The 14,971-nt window shown below is 37.8% G+C and overlaps 1 protein-coding gene across 1 annotated transcript in view; it reads right to left on the bottom strand.

Moving 5' to 3' along the window:
• The window catches only part of LOC137266075 (prominin-1-like), a 120,941-nt gene that overhangs the window by 9,898 nt on the left and 96,072 nt on the right, over positions 1–14,971 (bottom strand). Inside the window, exons 10-20 of the mRNA XM_067801576.1 lie at positions 12,921–12,987; positions 10,172–10,248; positions 9,453–9,526; positions 9,123–9,269; positions 6,348–6,474; positions 5,480–5,583; positions 4,794–4,878; positions 4,103–4,243; positions 2,469–2,561; positions 505–576; positions 269–322 (exon numbers count right to left, since the gene is read on the bottom strand). Coding sequence (XP_067657677.1) covers positions 269–322; positions 505–576; positions 2,469–2,561; positions 4,103–4,243; positions 4,794–4,878; positions 5,480–5,583; positions 6,348–6,474; positions 9,123–9,269; positions 9,453–9,526; positions 10,172–10,248; positions 12,921–12,987 — 1,041 coding nt within the window. The remainder of the gene's footprint in view (positions 1–268; positions 323–504; positions 577–2,468; positions 2,562–4,102; positions 4,244–4,793; positions 4,879–5,479; positions 5,584–6,347; positions 6,475–9,122; positions 9,270–9,452; positions 9,527–10,171; positions 10,249–12,920; positions 12,988–14,971) is intronic.

Genomic DNA, 14,971 nt, shown 5'->3' with positions numbered 1-14,971 from the left:
TTTGCTCATCATGCCAAAGACCCAGGTTCATTTGCCCACATGGTTACAATGTGGAAAACCTATTTCTGGTGCCACCCACTGCGATATTGCTGGAACATAGCTAAAAGCATCGTAAAACCATAGTTAGTAAACTAAATTTTAGGATAACATATATACACTCAGTATACCACCTCCAAGTACCTGTTACATCCTCGTATTACCCAGTGCCAGTCAGGGTGACAAGTACCTTCAAAACTCAAGTATCCTTCTTTACAATTATTTCACATACCTTGATATGCTCGACTTCTGATTTGTAGAGCTCAAATTCAGCCAGGACATTATTCTGTAAAATGTAAACATGAAGTAAGGAAACCTTTTAGGAACTATGTTATCACTGATGAGGCCAAACATGAATCATTTCATCTATTTTATCTATCCAGAGTACACAAGAAAAGCAACTATATTATATTAAGGAAGATTGATTATTGTGTTTAAGATAGGAACATTCAGTTGGTGGATTCTTACCTTGAGAACAGTGACAGTTTGGATACTGCCTGTTAAATCCTCTAGTCTGTCTGCCACTTCCTCGAGATTGAGCTGAAACAGAGAGTAACAGATTCATATATCCTCCATTGACGGAATAAGAAGAGGTCATTAACATCCCCTGCAATGGCATTATACTCTTCATGTATGTGTCAGCTACTTATGACTATGTCAAATATACGTTCTAATGAACCTCAGTAATGTTGATACTAGAAATAGAGTGAAGAATGAAGATTTTTATGGATATCAACTTCTTTTTGTGAGAAGAATCTTCTTTGGTGTTCTCACAAAAAGAAGTTGATATCCATAAAAATCTTCATTCTTATGTATTTTCACTTCTAAATGACATTCAAACACTAGCAATAGAGTGGTAAGGTTGATTTATGTCATTAGGTCAGGCCAATTTTTTTCTTGTTTTACTGATTTTTGTCCTAAGCAAACTTGAAGGCAGGAGGGAAAAACATGAACATAAAATTACCAAAGTAATATTCCTTCAAAATATTAAAAGTATTTTACTTTTGGCAATTAATGAAGTGTATATTCAGCGTAGGAAAGATGTAGAAAATTCAGCCTGTCCATGGGTCTGGCTGGTCAAAGTTTTTACCAGTCCTGTCAAAATCTAGCTGTTCCTCCAAACATAAATAAAACACCACTTCAAGACTTAAAAGTGGTTTGTTTTATGTTAATCTATCATTTAATGTGCACATACACAGCCTGCACTTTTGAATCTCTCCTTGTGGAATCATCTGGTTACAACATTTAAGTAACAGACCTAGTCTTCAAACAAGTCGTCAACATCTCCACCAAGGTCTGAAAACTGACCCAACATGAGCACGGCAGACTAGATTTTTTTTTAACCCATCCTCAAAATTCACCTGTCTCAGACGTTGGGATGGGTATCTTTCCTACACTGGTATATGGAGGCAAAAAACAACGAAAAGATAAGCTTCTAGTAAGCTTTACATTTTTTCCTTTAGAAACATTAGAAATTAAGTTCTATACTTTTTCTTACTCTTGAAAAAATGCAACTGGTAGATCCATTTAAATAATAAATTGGTCTGGCCTTAGGTTCTTGGTTACCAACAAAGTAAAGCAAGAAAGGTGTTTACGTTCTACTCTGGAAAGGAGCGCCAACATCAGTTTCAGTCAAAGTAAAATTCATTGCCATGGAAATGCAGAATAATATTTTACTCAGGAATTAAAAACTACCAAAAAGCACCTGTTCACTACCAGACCTATCCATGGTCAAGTTTGCTGAAGAAAAATTGAACAGTTTGAAAGTTCTGCTCAAGAAGAGACAAGTTTGCGTGGGATGATGGGTGGAGTCCATATTGACAAGATGAGGAGTGTTGCAGGGGATAAAAATAATGACACATCACTAGTGTGTATATAGTATACAGGACACCTGCCACCAGGAAGTACAAGGCCCCGTGGACTCATGTTCTTTACAAAGAATCAAAGGAGAATTTACACAAGAAATCAAAATTTACAAAACATGCTTTGCAGAAATATGTTTTTGTTTTACGTCTTTTTGTCCAACCAATGTTTTAATATATGACATTTCTTTCTTAATTTGGATCAATCAAGATATTTTGGAAACAATAAAAATATAAACTATAAACATGCTTCTGTTCTGGACCTTGATTACAGGTACTGTCAGGTATACAAAAAATGTGAATGGAGGGATGGCAATCCACTGACAGGCTGCCTTACAACTTAAGAAATTTAGTTACTATCATTATGATGGGGAACCGCAGGTTTTGTACAGGGGTTGTGTTGGAATGTGACCTGCAGCAAGTGGAGCTGGATACATGCTCCCCACCTCTCAGCAGCAGCGTCACCCACAGAGGGACTGTGCAGATTGACATGTTCAAGGTTATGAAGTTACAGTCCAAGAGAAGAGAACATTGCACTTTGGAAGTCTCCATAACACAAACTGAGATCACCTTAGCCGGAAACCTAGGTCCTCCTGAGCTCAAAATAGTTCTGATGTTGTTGACGTAGTCATTCACATCTGCCTTGATCACTCCTGACTTGAGCTGGAACATGTGAAATATAACAACTTTGTTGTTTTCCATCAAGAGTTTCTATATCTGCATGCTTTTGTGACAAACACCACTGCTGAAAATACCTGCCTCCCAGACAGTCTGGGATGGGTTATTTTCAACACGAACTGTCAGATTATCAAATTAACTGGCTAAAATTTATATATCATATAATATTTTGTGGGCAGGAACGTTTTGGTCATGGGTGGCAGGGTTCACATCTAACTAGCTCTATGGTCTGGCTCAAACTCTGTCAAGTTTCATACCCTGCCAGCACCAACGTCCTCTTCCACAAAGCCACCCCATATGTAACATACTTTTGATCACTCTCTAAATGGCTTTGAGTATTAAACATTAACTCACTACAGTCAGATCACTATGATTGGTTCATGGTAGATTCAAGAAACTTGTACTGTGAAAACTTCATAGAACATCTCTGCTGTGTGAGTGCATTGTGATTGGATGGTTACGTATGACAAGCAAATAAATGCATGGCATATATCCTGACAGAATTAAGACAAAATACACAAGACAACTGATGCCTTTATATTGCATGTGTTCACATGTGTCTGTGTGTAAGCAATGTTCAGAACAATACAATATTTCTGTGAATGGCTTCAAAACCTCAGACCCTTGATCAGGTGGACACCTTGGCAACTTGGCCAAAGATTACAGCTGTCCTAATATTAATGTATAGGGAGGCCAGGTTGTCAAGTGAGTTTTCTTGCTATCCGAAGTGAAATTAAATTCCTTAACAAAACCAGTGTCTTGTAAGTTAAGGTCAAGTCACAGTCAAGTAAGAGCAGTCACAGGACAGGATGAGTGGTTGAAGCATTAGCCTATCATGCAAAACCTGCGTTCGATTCCCAGATGGGAAGAACTTGTGAAGTCAGTTACAGGTGTTCCCTGCCATGATAAATCTGGAATACTGCTAAAAGCAGCGTTAAACCATACTCACTCACTCACAACAAAATCTTTGAAGTTGTGTAAGATGAATTACATTGAAACAGTTTGATAAACTGTGAATATGAAATACTGCTAAAAATAGCCTGTCAAACATTCCTTGAAATGCATTATTTTCCTTTCTACCAAGCTATTTCTGCAATGCTAAAGCCCTTATTAAAGTGTCTTGATTTCCACTTAATCTCCTGTCCCATTGAGTTTTCTATTCAATTCAAACAGAATTATTTGCTTCTGTCAAAGTCAAAGTCTACAAAATAAGTTGGACTCATTCTGTTGTGAAAAATATGACATGAAGCTGATACACACCCACCAAAGTGTATTTCCAATTTCATTAGTAACATTGTTGTATTGATACATCTAGTACAGATGTTGTATTATTGTGTACAGAATGCAGAAGCTAGGTGAAGCCAATCAGCCCTGAAAACTGCAAAAGAGAAACAAAATACAATAATATTTTACTGAAATTAAATTAAGATGCTAAACCTGATGATCTGCATATACACACACTGCTATATGTAACCCATGTGTCAGGTTCTATGTTCACATAGGACCTCTATAACAACAATATTTACCATATTATGGTATCTGGATAGGTCGAAGAAAGCTGCCGCATTGAAGTCGGAAATCCAGGCCTCAAACTGAGAGGTGACCATGGAGACACCACTGAGATCTATGTACATCTTGTCAAAACTATTGTCCACAGTCTGGAAGGTCTGCAGAAAACAAACATGGACTGTACATAACTTCACAGTGGCATCAAAGGTTAAAAAACATATAAGTTTAAAGGGAAACTGCTCATGTCATCAATCCTTTCTTCATGTTACTTTTCTGTGGTATGTATCCTGCTCGATAGAGGTTTGGTGGAACCAACAACAAATTCAGACTGAATACGCAATTTGAAGCCGAACACAACAGCTATGGGAAACAACTCTAGACACAACTTGAGGTGCCTTACTATCTGACATGCCATTTCATAGTGAATGTCCATGTGTTGACTGTTACATCACTATTCTAAGATTCCTTGGTGTAGTGAAACCTCAATAAGCATTAACTGTCATAAACTTATGACTATTTGTCACAACCTCTTCCAGTGATGTGACACATACTCATGTCATCAACCACTGGTTTGTCTGGTACAGATTTGAACATTAACAGGTTGTTGCGCACACCAGTAAGTGCTCCCACAACTATAGTGTGTTCATCTACAGGACTGAACCGAATCTACTGTGAATCTACTTGATTGTTTCTACAGCAAACTGTCACCTGTGTGTAATCCAGGTCCTGGAAGATTGTTGGAACAAGGTGTTTAGAAAACAACTGATGTGACCCTTCGTTCTTCAGACATGATCTGAAACATGGAACACAGTGGGAAGAGGAACAAAACCTGCATTGATTAGTCTATTTCTGTGTCAGTTCAGCTTTCATGATGCTGAGCCATCCATAATGGATCATGTGCCTAGTTCTGTACATGTGGTGCCTGCACGTATACGTCCTTTGAGTGGCACTCTTAGTAGTTGGAAGCAAGTTCCCTAATTCTCAAACACACTGTTATAGAACCACAACATTGTGCATTTTACCTGCATGTCATACTCTCAATCACAAACACTAACATGCACTTGAAAGGACTTGAAAATATTCAATGAAATTGATTCCCACCTTTTCACCCATCACTATGCATATGTGTTAAGGCAATGTTGTTGTGATTATGAAATGTTCTGGTATTGTACATCATATGTGTTCTAAATTTTCTCATGAATGAGCAATATGCATTTCACCTCACAAATGAGGTGTTTGGAATGTTTAGAGCATGTCAACTTCAATATAAGGGGTTCAAGTAACAATGCTATATTTGTTATATTTTACCTAATATGAACTGTAAAATTAAAAAGAAATCTGTACATTTGTTATATACAGAAACTACTTGTCCTTGCATTACATGCTGAACCCACCTGTACATTTCTGCAGATTTCATGGTGATGTTTCCGTTCCCCAGAAGGACAGAAGACATGTAGTATCCAGGATGATTCTTCACCACGTTCGGGACGTCAAGCACCTGAGTGAGTGAGTGAGTGGGTGAGTGAGTGAATATATCTATATCATGCAGAAAACAGTACTGTGAGAAAGCAAACTAGATCAAGCAAAATGTTCTTATAATAGTTTCTTCAGTCATATGATTTACCAAGCAATGTCTCCAAGAAGCTACCACGATGTCTGCTTCTCTCCTCTCCAGCACAGGAGATACAAGTCAAAATGATGGGACAAAAGGAGTTGTTACAAGCGCACAATCAGATAAGGGACAAACAAACATGTCCAGACAGTGCACAATGGTCATCAAAACGGCCAAATACATGCACGACATCCATATGTCATTCCAAAACCTACTGCACATCATTTGAATCAGAGGTGTAAGTGGACTGCAGTGAGATAATAAACATAGGACTAATGTCATGATTAGTGATGTATCAAGTTTCACTTCCAAAATTCCATGACTAAATAAATGTTTGGAGACATCCTGACGGGATAATGAAACATCATATTGCATGATCGTTATGGGGATCACAAACCAAACTGCACTCCACACTGTATTATGCATAGCCTCAGTTCCAACGTCACCTCCCCATCAGATGTGATCATATATAATTTCCATGTGCCAATGTCTCATGGATTAAAAGATGTGTCTTGATGATTGCAAGTATTCACTATACTTGACAACAGCTTTGAAGCTTCAAAATGCAATTTACTTGCTCTAACATATTTGATACACAAATACATCTGGTGAGATTCTCTAAACTGCTGACTTGTCAGTCCTGGTCTCACCTCCGTCATGTACTGCAGTTTCTTTCCTGGCTCGCACACAATTTTCTCCAGGTTGACCCCTGCATAGAAGGTCATCATGCAGAGGGCCATGAAGATCAGTGACAGCCCAATACAGCCAAACAGAACCCTGAAAGGATAGTTAATATCAGTTACTCCCAGCATAGATGCAGAAGAGAGGTAGGGCCAGACCAATATATTTCTTTCTTGCTTTATGGATTTTGCGCTCAGAAAATCAGTTATCATCCTTCGAAATATTAAGTATATATGGAGCAAAATCCAATCCAAAATTTTTCTTGTTTACATTTTTGGCCAATAAAAACACAGGGATTTTATTTTTTTCAGCAGGAAAAAGTTAATGTTTATTTTTTTTCATATTCTTGAAGTAATACAACTGGCAGATCTGTAAAACAAGAACTATAATTGGTCTTGCCTAATGAAATAATGATTCCCGAGGTCATACAGCAAATAAAATACTTGACCAAATATCTTGAATTACTTGACTCATTTGTATCTTATAAACCTCCAATGAAGTCACTCTATTGCTCTAACAAGGCAGTATTTCTTGTCATACAGGGGGCATTACTTCAATATCATCCCTCTTCCCTAGGATATTACTTCAATATCATCCCTCTTCCCTAGGATATTACTTCAATATTATCCCTCTTCCCTAGGATATTACTTCAATATCATCCCTCTTCCCTAGGATATTACTTCAATATCATCCCTCTTCCCTAGGATATTGCTTCAATATCATCCCTCTTCCCTAGGATATTACTTCAATATTATCCCTCTTCCGTAGGATATTGCTTCAATATCATCCCTTTACCCTAGGATATTGCTTCAATATCATCCCTCTTCCCTAGGATATTACTTCAATATCATCCCTCTTCCCTAGGATATTGCTTCAATATCATCCCTCTTCCCTAGGATATTACTTCAATATCATCCCTCTTCCGTAGGATATTACTTCAATATCATCCCTCTTCCGTAGGATATTGCTTCAATATCATCCCTTTACCCTAGGATATTGCTTCAATATCATCCCTCTTCCCTAGGATATTACTTCAGTATCATCCCTCTTCCCTAGGATATTACTTCAATATTATCCCTCTTCCCTAGGATATTACTTCAATATCATCCCTCTTCCCTAGGATATTACTTCAATATCATCCCTCTTCCCTAGGATATTACTTCAATATCATCCCTCTTCCCTAGGATATTGCTTCAATATCATCCCTCTTCCCTAGGATATTACTTCAATATCATCCCTCTTCCCTAGGATATTACTTCAATATCATCCCTCTTCCCTAGGATATTACTTCAATATCATCCCTCTTCCCTAGGATATTGCTTCAATATCATCCCTCTTCCCTAGGATATTACTTCAATATTATCCCTCTTCCGTAGGATATTGCTTCAATATCATCCCTTTACCCTAGGATATTGCTTCAATATCATCCCTCTTCCCTAGGATATTGCTTCAATATCATCCCTCTTCCCTAGGATATTGCTTCAATATCATCCCTCTTCCCTAGGATATTACTTCAATATCATCCCTCTTCCCTAGGATATTACTTCAATATCATCCCTCTTCCCTAGGATATTGCTTCAATATCATCCCTCTTCCCTAGGATATTACTTCAATATCATCCCTCTTCCCTAGGATATTGCTTCAATATCATCCCTCTTCCCTAGGATATTGCTTCAATATCATCCCTCTTCCCTAGGATATTACTTCAATATCATCCCTCTTCCCTAGGATATTGCTTCAATATCATCCCTCTTCCCTAGGATATTACTTCAATATTATCCCTCTTCCCTAGGATATTACTTCAATATTATCCCTCTGAACTGGGATTTAACTTCAATAACAGACCTCTGCCCAGGGATTTTCTGGGAGTAGGCCTTGACTTTGAATTATTACTTGTTTTGAAGACTCATAATACTTCATCTTGCATCACTGAATGCAATCTTATAATATGACATTACTGACAATTTCCAATATGCAGTCCTGAGACCTGGTTTCAAAGCCGCTGCTCTTCGCGTACTAGCTAGGCAGTTTCAGGGTATGAAGGATCTCTGGGAAGAATGAGACTGTTTGTTGGTATGAATCATGTGATCCTCACACGACAAGAACTGTGGGCAGTGTGGGCAGTGCACATGCAGGGAATGGGTAGAGAACGCTGAGCATGTGCATTGCGTGTGACAAGGTGAAGCCTTGGCAGCCTGGGTCTCACCTTAGTTGATTTCAATGGTAAATACTAAATACTGAAATTATGTCTAAAGAATATCTTTGGACTGTCAATAAGTTGGATAAAGCATGATCCGAAGGAATTATGAAGAAGAAAGGATGTTTCCCTGCTGGCATTCACTTGGGAAAACACCCCTACTTCATTGTAATGCCCACAGCTTATGCTTTATTCTATACAACCAGTACAACTAATAACACAAAACTACAATTATAAAGACAAAAATACTATTACTGAAGTTTCAAAAACATTCAAAACTGTCTGCAGTTGTTGGTAAGTATTATACTATAGGACATGTATATAGTATATATATCCACACAGCCAGTACATGCTCAAGGCGCTGATCATAATGTTTGTTTGCCATTATTATTACAGTGTTAAAAAGATTATTTGACCTTGGTACTCAAACCCAGGCACATCCTGTATCAGCAACTACTTTCAATGGGGTCAACTCTTGACATGGCCCCTTTATACTTGATACTGTTTTACTTATACAAACACAAAGGATGACTTGTTGTTGACTTACGCAATGTACAGGATGTAGGCAGGGTAGTAGTTGGGCTGTCCCCCTCGTCGTGCCTCCCTCTTTCCTTTCACCGTAAGGGTCAGAGCCAGGTACAGAATTAAACACCCAACAAAGTTGATGAACACGAACACCCAGGTAAATGCATACCTGAAAATGCAAATTAGACGTTATTGGGGGGCATGCAGTCATTGGGGGACATACGTTAACTGTCCTTCTCTACACAGGTGGGAGCTGTATCTGAGTCCAGATCATGAATATTGTTTGAAGCATACATAAATGTGCTAAATGATGGATCAGTAAGACTGCAGAGTTTTCTCCCTTTGTACATACCTGACTGTGTCACTGACAACCAAACGTTTATCAAATTTTTGGAAGGACTCTCGAAAATTTGGGAAGTTGAAATCCTGAAATTAGAAATCATCTTGATAAAAGAATGATTATGTAAGTAAATGTTTAAATCCATACATTGCTGCTTTGCATAATCCTCCTTGGGATAATGAGTGACTGAGTGAGTTAATATTTTAAATCACATCGGTAGTACTTCAGCTATTTCATGACTAAAACAAGATATATCTTCATGAGACTCCGTGGGATTGTGGTTATGAAGCACAGGGGCCAGTGGTTTAAATTACATGGTATATTACAAGGTATATTACATTATCCTACTTACAGTTGCCACTGAACACATTATATGTATGTGATATTACCTATTGTTATTATAATTAATAACATTACCTATTATCTTACCGAATGATATTTCAGTTATCTCTCAGTATCAGGTGAAAGCGTTACTGCACGTTATATAACCTTATCACATGCACTTCAGCAAACAATGTACATGCTCCGTTAAGAGCATCATCCTTTACATTTCCTGTGAGCAATAAATGTGATTATCATATGCCAGCCAGTTTCATAAGCCTAGCAATTTACACAGAAGATACGACCACACATTGATGTAACAATGACTGTCTGAGTGATTATGAACATCACACTTCAAGATGGCTGCTGCCACTAATATTCTTGAAGTTGGTAGAGAAGGTTGGGTTCACCTTCCCAGTCGGGAGCTTGAGTCCAGATATAGAGTTGGCAACTGTTGCACTGTACCGAGTTATTGTGTCATTCAATTCTGGAACATAGACAAGAGATGACCTTCAAAATATCTTCAGTGATTGACCTTAGTTAAGCTGTACCAATATTGAATTATCATTTTCACAGATTTAATGTTCAGGATGCAGATTTTAAGAAATAAAATGTAAACTGATTAGTCAAATATCACATCAGAGTAAAATTTTCTGAAAGAAATTTGAGGAAGTTCTAACAAAAATATGTCCCATTTTCAGCAAAACACTCAGTTATTTTCTTGTTTAACATTTGCATTATTTAACCAATTACTGATTACTTTGAGTTTACACAGTAATTATACTTATAAAGATTCAGCTAAGGTTATAAATAGAATTTATATATCTCAACACAAATTATCAAGGCAGACATACATTAATAATAACATCTGCTCATAAAACAACATTTGATTCCATGTGAGTTACATGAGTCTTCAGTTAATTTCGATATCTGTAAATAATTTCGTTTTCAATAACATCCTTATATCTAGAATAACAAGAACCAAATTTATCCTAAGCCTTCAGATAGGAGAAAAACACTGTTTCATCAGGACATGTACATCCTTGGAAAAAAGTATATTACACACAAAAAAGTAGACTTGATAAAATATTTAAATTAACTAACTAACTAAACTTAATTTGGAGGCACTGAGTATGGTGACTATGCTGGCATAGGGCATATTTTCCTCCCAAGATTTTTACAAAAAAGCAAACTTGTGGCGTTTGCAAAAGTCAAGAGACTCTAATCACATCATTTTTGTCAGGATCAGGAAACTGGAGAAGACAGAAAGATAAAATGAGCCATCTGTCTAAGTTGTCCGATCCTTGTAGCTGGCAGAATTCAACTTAATGTCTGTGGTACTTAAATCATTCTCCCAATTATTGAGCCTGATAAAGGAAATTCTCCATCTAAAGAAATTATTTCCTGATATTCAACATGTTGTTTTACATCTTTGAAGCACGTCCACCATGATGATAAACTGCGTAAATACACATGTGTCCAATGTTTCGTTTGATCATTTTTACTGTGACACAATAATTTGGTTAACATAGAGAATTGACAAATAATTCGTTCTTTCTTAACAGTCAAATTTTCAAAGCCAATTTGTTTCAAAACATAAAAATAAACATTCCCTGATCTTACATGCATTAATTCCAACAATATTTGTTTTCCATGCAAAAACATTTGGAGGTGTCTAAACTGTAATTGTCCACTGTCGAGATTTTAAAGAGCTTAGAGTGTTATAATGTAGAGAATATCATCCTCATGGCTTTCATCCTAAACGCTGATACAGTCAATATTAAATGACTTAAGGCTGAGATGTTAGATCCAGCATTATTCTCCTCAGTAGAAGCATGCAGAAGGAGACTTAAGCATCAATCTGCACAATTGGGAACCGATGACATGTATCAACCAAGTCAGTGAGCCTGACCACCCGATCCCGTTAGTCGCCTCTAATGACAAGCATAGTCATCTCTAATGACAAGCATGGGTTAATGAAGATCATTTCTAACCGGGGTCTTCAGGGGTGTTTTTCTCGTGCAAATTTCCATATCCCAAAAGTGTATGTTGTGCAAAATTTGGTGCAGTACTCGATTCACCTCCAACTTTAAAAAGTTACTTTGAGATGTATGATATTAAATTTCTTATAACATACTGCAAATGTAACTGGACACATTAAACTGTTTTGAAAATACATTGATATCATTATGGACATAAGAAATGCAAATATCTCCGAACATTTGTGATTTGAAAAACAGAGATACATGTACCCTGATACTGATAGCCACCATCATGGGATTTTCTAAGTTCATTTCTCAAAGTAAACATATGATATTTACATTTAAAAACATTCACTAAAACTGCAGTAAATGATGATTTTGTAATGTGTCCAAAATGTTCTGGTTCAGCAAACATTGTGAGTCCATGTATCAGTGAAGTCAGCAAAGAGGAAAGTAGCTGCTGATAGAGTTCCCTGCTTCTGACAGGTGATCCAAACATTATGTGGATGTGTCTTGAGCTAATTTGTTTGAAACTGAAGCCTATGGATGAAACTTGATGATGACTTTCAACATATGATCAAAGAACATATGTCAACAGGTGACATCACCACTACCAATGAACATTTTGTGATGACTATCTTCTTGACTATGTTTTGAAATGCCAGTAAATTACACATGCATATTTTCTGGGTTTTGTGGGGTAACCACACAATGAAATCAATACAAAGACAAGAATTTAGCTGAGAAAGGAATGCTCTTCCTTCACAACAATGTGAAAGAGCATATGTCATTGCTACAATCCACAGTTGAGTCTGTGAACTTATTCTCCTAATAAATAAGACTCCTTCAGCATTCTATCTATTCCTAAACGTGAAGAAAACTCCATACAGACTCCATCATGACTCAGACAGTAGCAGCTGAGAAGAACATTACCACATTGAAAAGAAGCATAACACCAGTTAAACACAAGCATTGTTGACAAAAATGTCTGAATGTGGAGTGAGGATCTAGAAACTCAGGGTCTTCAGGCTGAGTGTTTTCAGGTGAGAACATATTGATCACTCCTTGTATATGTGGGAGAATGTCGTTTTATGGAATAGTATGGCGTACACTGAGGAATATGCTCAAAACACATGTGTTGACAGCCAGGATGTGGGACAGGTAAATGTCTACTCACCTGACACAGCATCAGCTACCCTTGTTGTCAAGACAGCAGCAATGCCTTTGTCATAGTAATACTCCGGCTGAAACAGAGATGCAGTCTATCAAACATCTGTGCCAGTCAAGAATACTTTGCAATCCTTCTGACATTTTTTTATTGTGCCTCCTGTCTTTTGGCCAAATGACATGAGTTGAAATTGGTCTGGCCTCTGGTGAAATTTTTCATTATCTATACAGTAAATAATACAGCTTCCATTTTTCAGATCATTGTCCAGCTTTTACTGGCTGATCACAATACATACTTCAGACATTCTGATTTTCATCAAGGAATCCATATATCAATGCTTGACGCAACACAACTTCTTGCTTTCTTGTGTCATGCAAAGCATAACTGCCATGATATGTGATTAAGAAAATGAAATTACTGGTGGTGGGAGGGAAATATTCATAAGTGTAGTTTTCTTGTTACAAAAGAATTCTTGAATGAACACCTCTCCTTTAATCATTTCTATTTCAAGACGTCCAATATGGAAGTTGGTTCCACAAACCACCAGGGATCATGTTCTTCTACATGAATTATATATGTTCTCACTTCACCTTATGTCAAACATAACTCACATGCTCAAACCAGGCATGTATAATTGACAGTGGAGGGTCTGATCAGGACTCCATACTTCCTGGCTGTGCTGTTACCACTCACCTACTCAGCCTGGCCCAAGGTAGCTAATATCCTGTGATACAAGTTTCATGTGAATGCAGGATTTAATGAGCTATACAATCACAATGTGTGACGAATCTCTCTCAGTTAACAAATCACAAAGATAATTTTCCATGCTATGCATTACATAGCAGATTAATCAAGTGTGGGACTTGCCTCCAGACATAATAATCCACAATAATGTAGATATCTATGCTATGATGATCTCCAATTCTTTCTATGGGCCCATACGGACTCTGGAACTCTACTGTGTTTGCTCATCACCCTGAAGATGCAGGTTTGATTCCCCATATGGATACAATGTGTGAAGCCCATTTCTGGTTTCCCCCGAACTCATTCAGTCTAGTTATGTACTCTGTAGGGAGTATGGTATACAACCCCAGCTGCCTGAAGTGTTCCTCCTCACAGATCAGGCCAGCTATTTCTTGCTGGGAGGACACAGGAACACTGTAAGTCTGAGCCACTGTCCATGGTTTCACAACTTGACACTTGTGTTTCTGTTGTATGGACACATCTGTGTTTCTGAATTAATATGGCAGACAGGGTGACCTGCCAAATAAGGGGTGCAAACTGACTGGCAAGTCTTAGATGAGAAAAGAAGAAACTTATAAGAAAAAGGAGCCGTAAGTTTACACCTTTAATGATCACAGCATGTATTACCTGACATATGGAAAATTCTAATGTGAAATTGCTCGCTTACTTGATAATTTTTTAGCCCCTTTTCACACCAGCAGCTGAGGCAAGTCTCCAAGAGATTGATTTTCTGAAGGTGTTGCATTCAAGTATTCAGCCAACTGTCAACAGGTGTGTGTGTCACTTCTACCTGTCACACCTCAGGGAACATCAAACAGGGTATTTGCAATAAAAACAGGTACTTATTTCACCACATAAATTGTGATACAACTTTCTCTCCCTATCAATGCATGGAACCAGGTAGGCTGCAAGCACTGTCTGAAGCGTTATGGTCAGCTTGACCACAAGCAACTTCTTAGTACTGCAGACAAAAGGACAGTCCAGTTTGTAATGGATTGCTTATCGTGCCAAAGTATGGTTTCAGTTCCCCAAATGGGTAGAGAATATGAAGAAGCTTCCTGGTTGTGTGTGTCGTCCATCACACTGCATCGTTTAGATGTTTGCTGATTGGAGGTTAGATGTCTACTGGAGGTCAATGTGATATTCACAACAGATGTAAGGTCTATGTTCCGTTCCAACAGATGGAAGGTCCATGTTCCGTCCCAACAGACATCAGGTCCATGTTCCATCCCCAACTGACATAAGGTCCATGTTCCTTCCCAAGAGATTTAAGGTCCATGTTCCATCTCCAACATGACATGTAGCTGTTTTCTATT

The sequence above is a fragment of the Haliotis asinina genome, chromosome 15, assembly GCF_037392515.1.
Source record: "Haliotis asinina isolate JCU_RB_2024 chromosome 15, JCU_Hal_asi_v2, whole genome shotgun sequence".
Taxonomy (NCBI): Eukaryota; Metazoa; Mollusca; class Gastropoda; order Lepetellida; family Haliotidae; genus Haliotis; species Haliotis asinina.
Note: the sequence above shows the minus strand (reverse complement) of the source record. Positions and strands in the feature narration are given on the sequence as shown.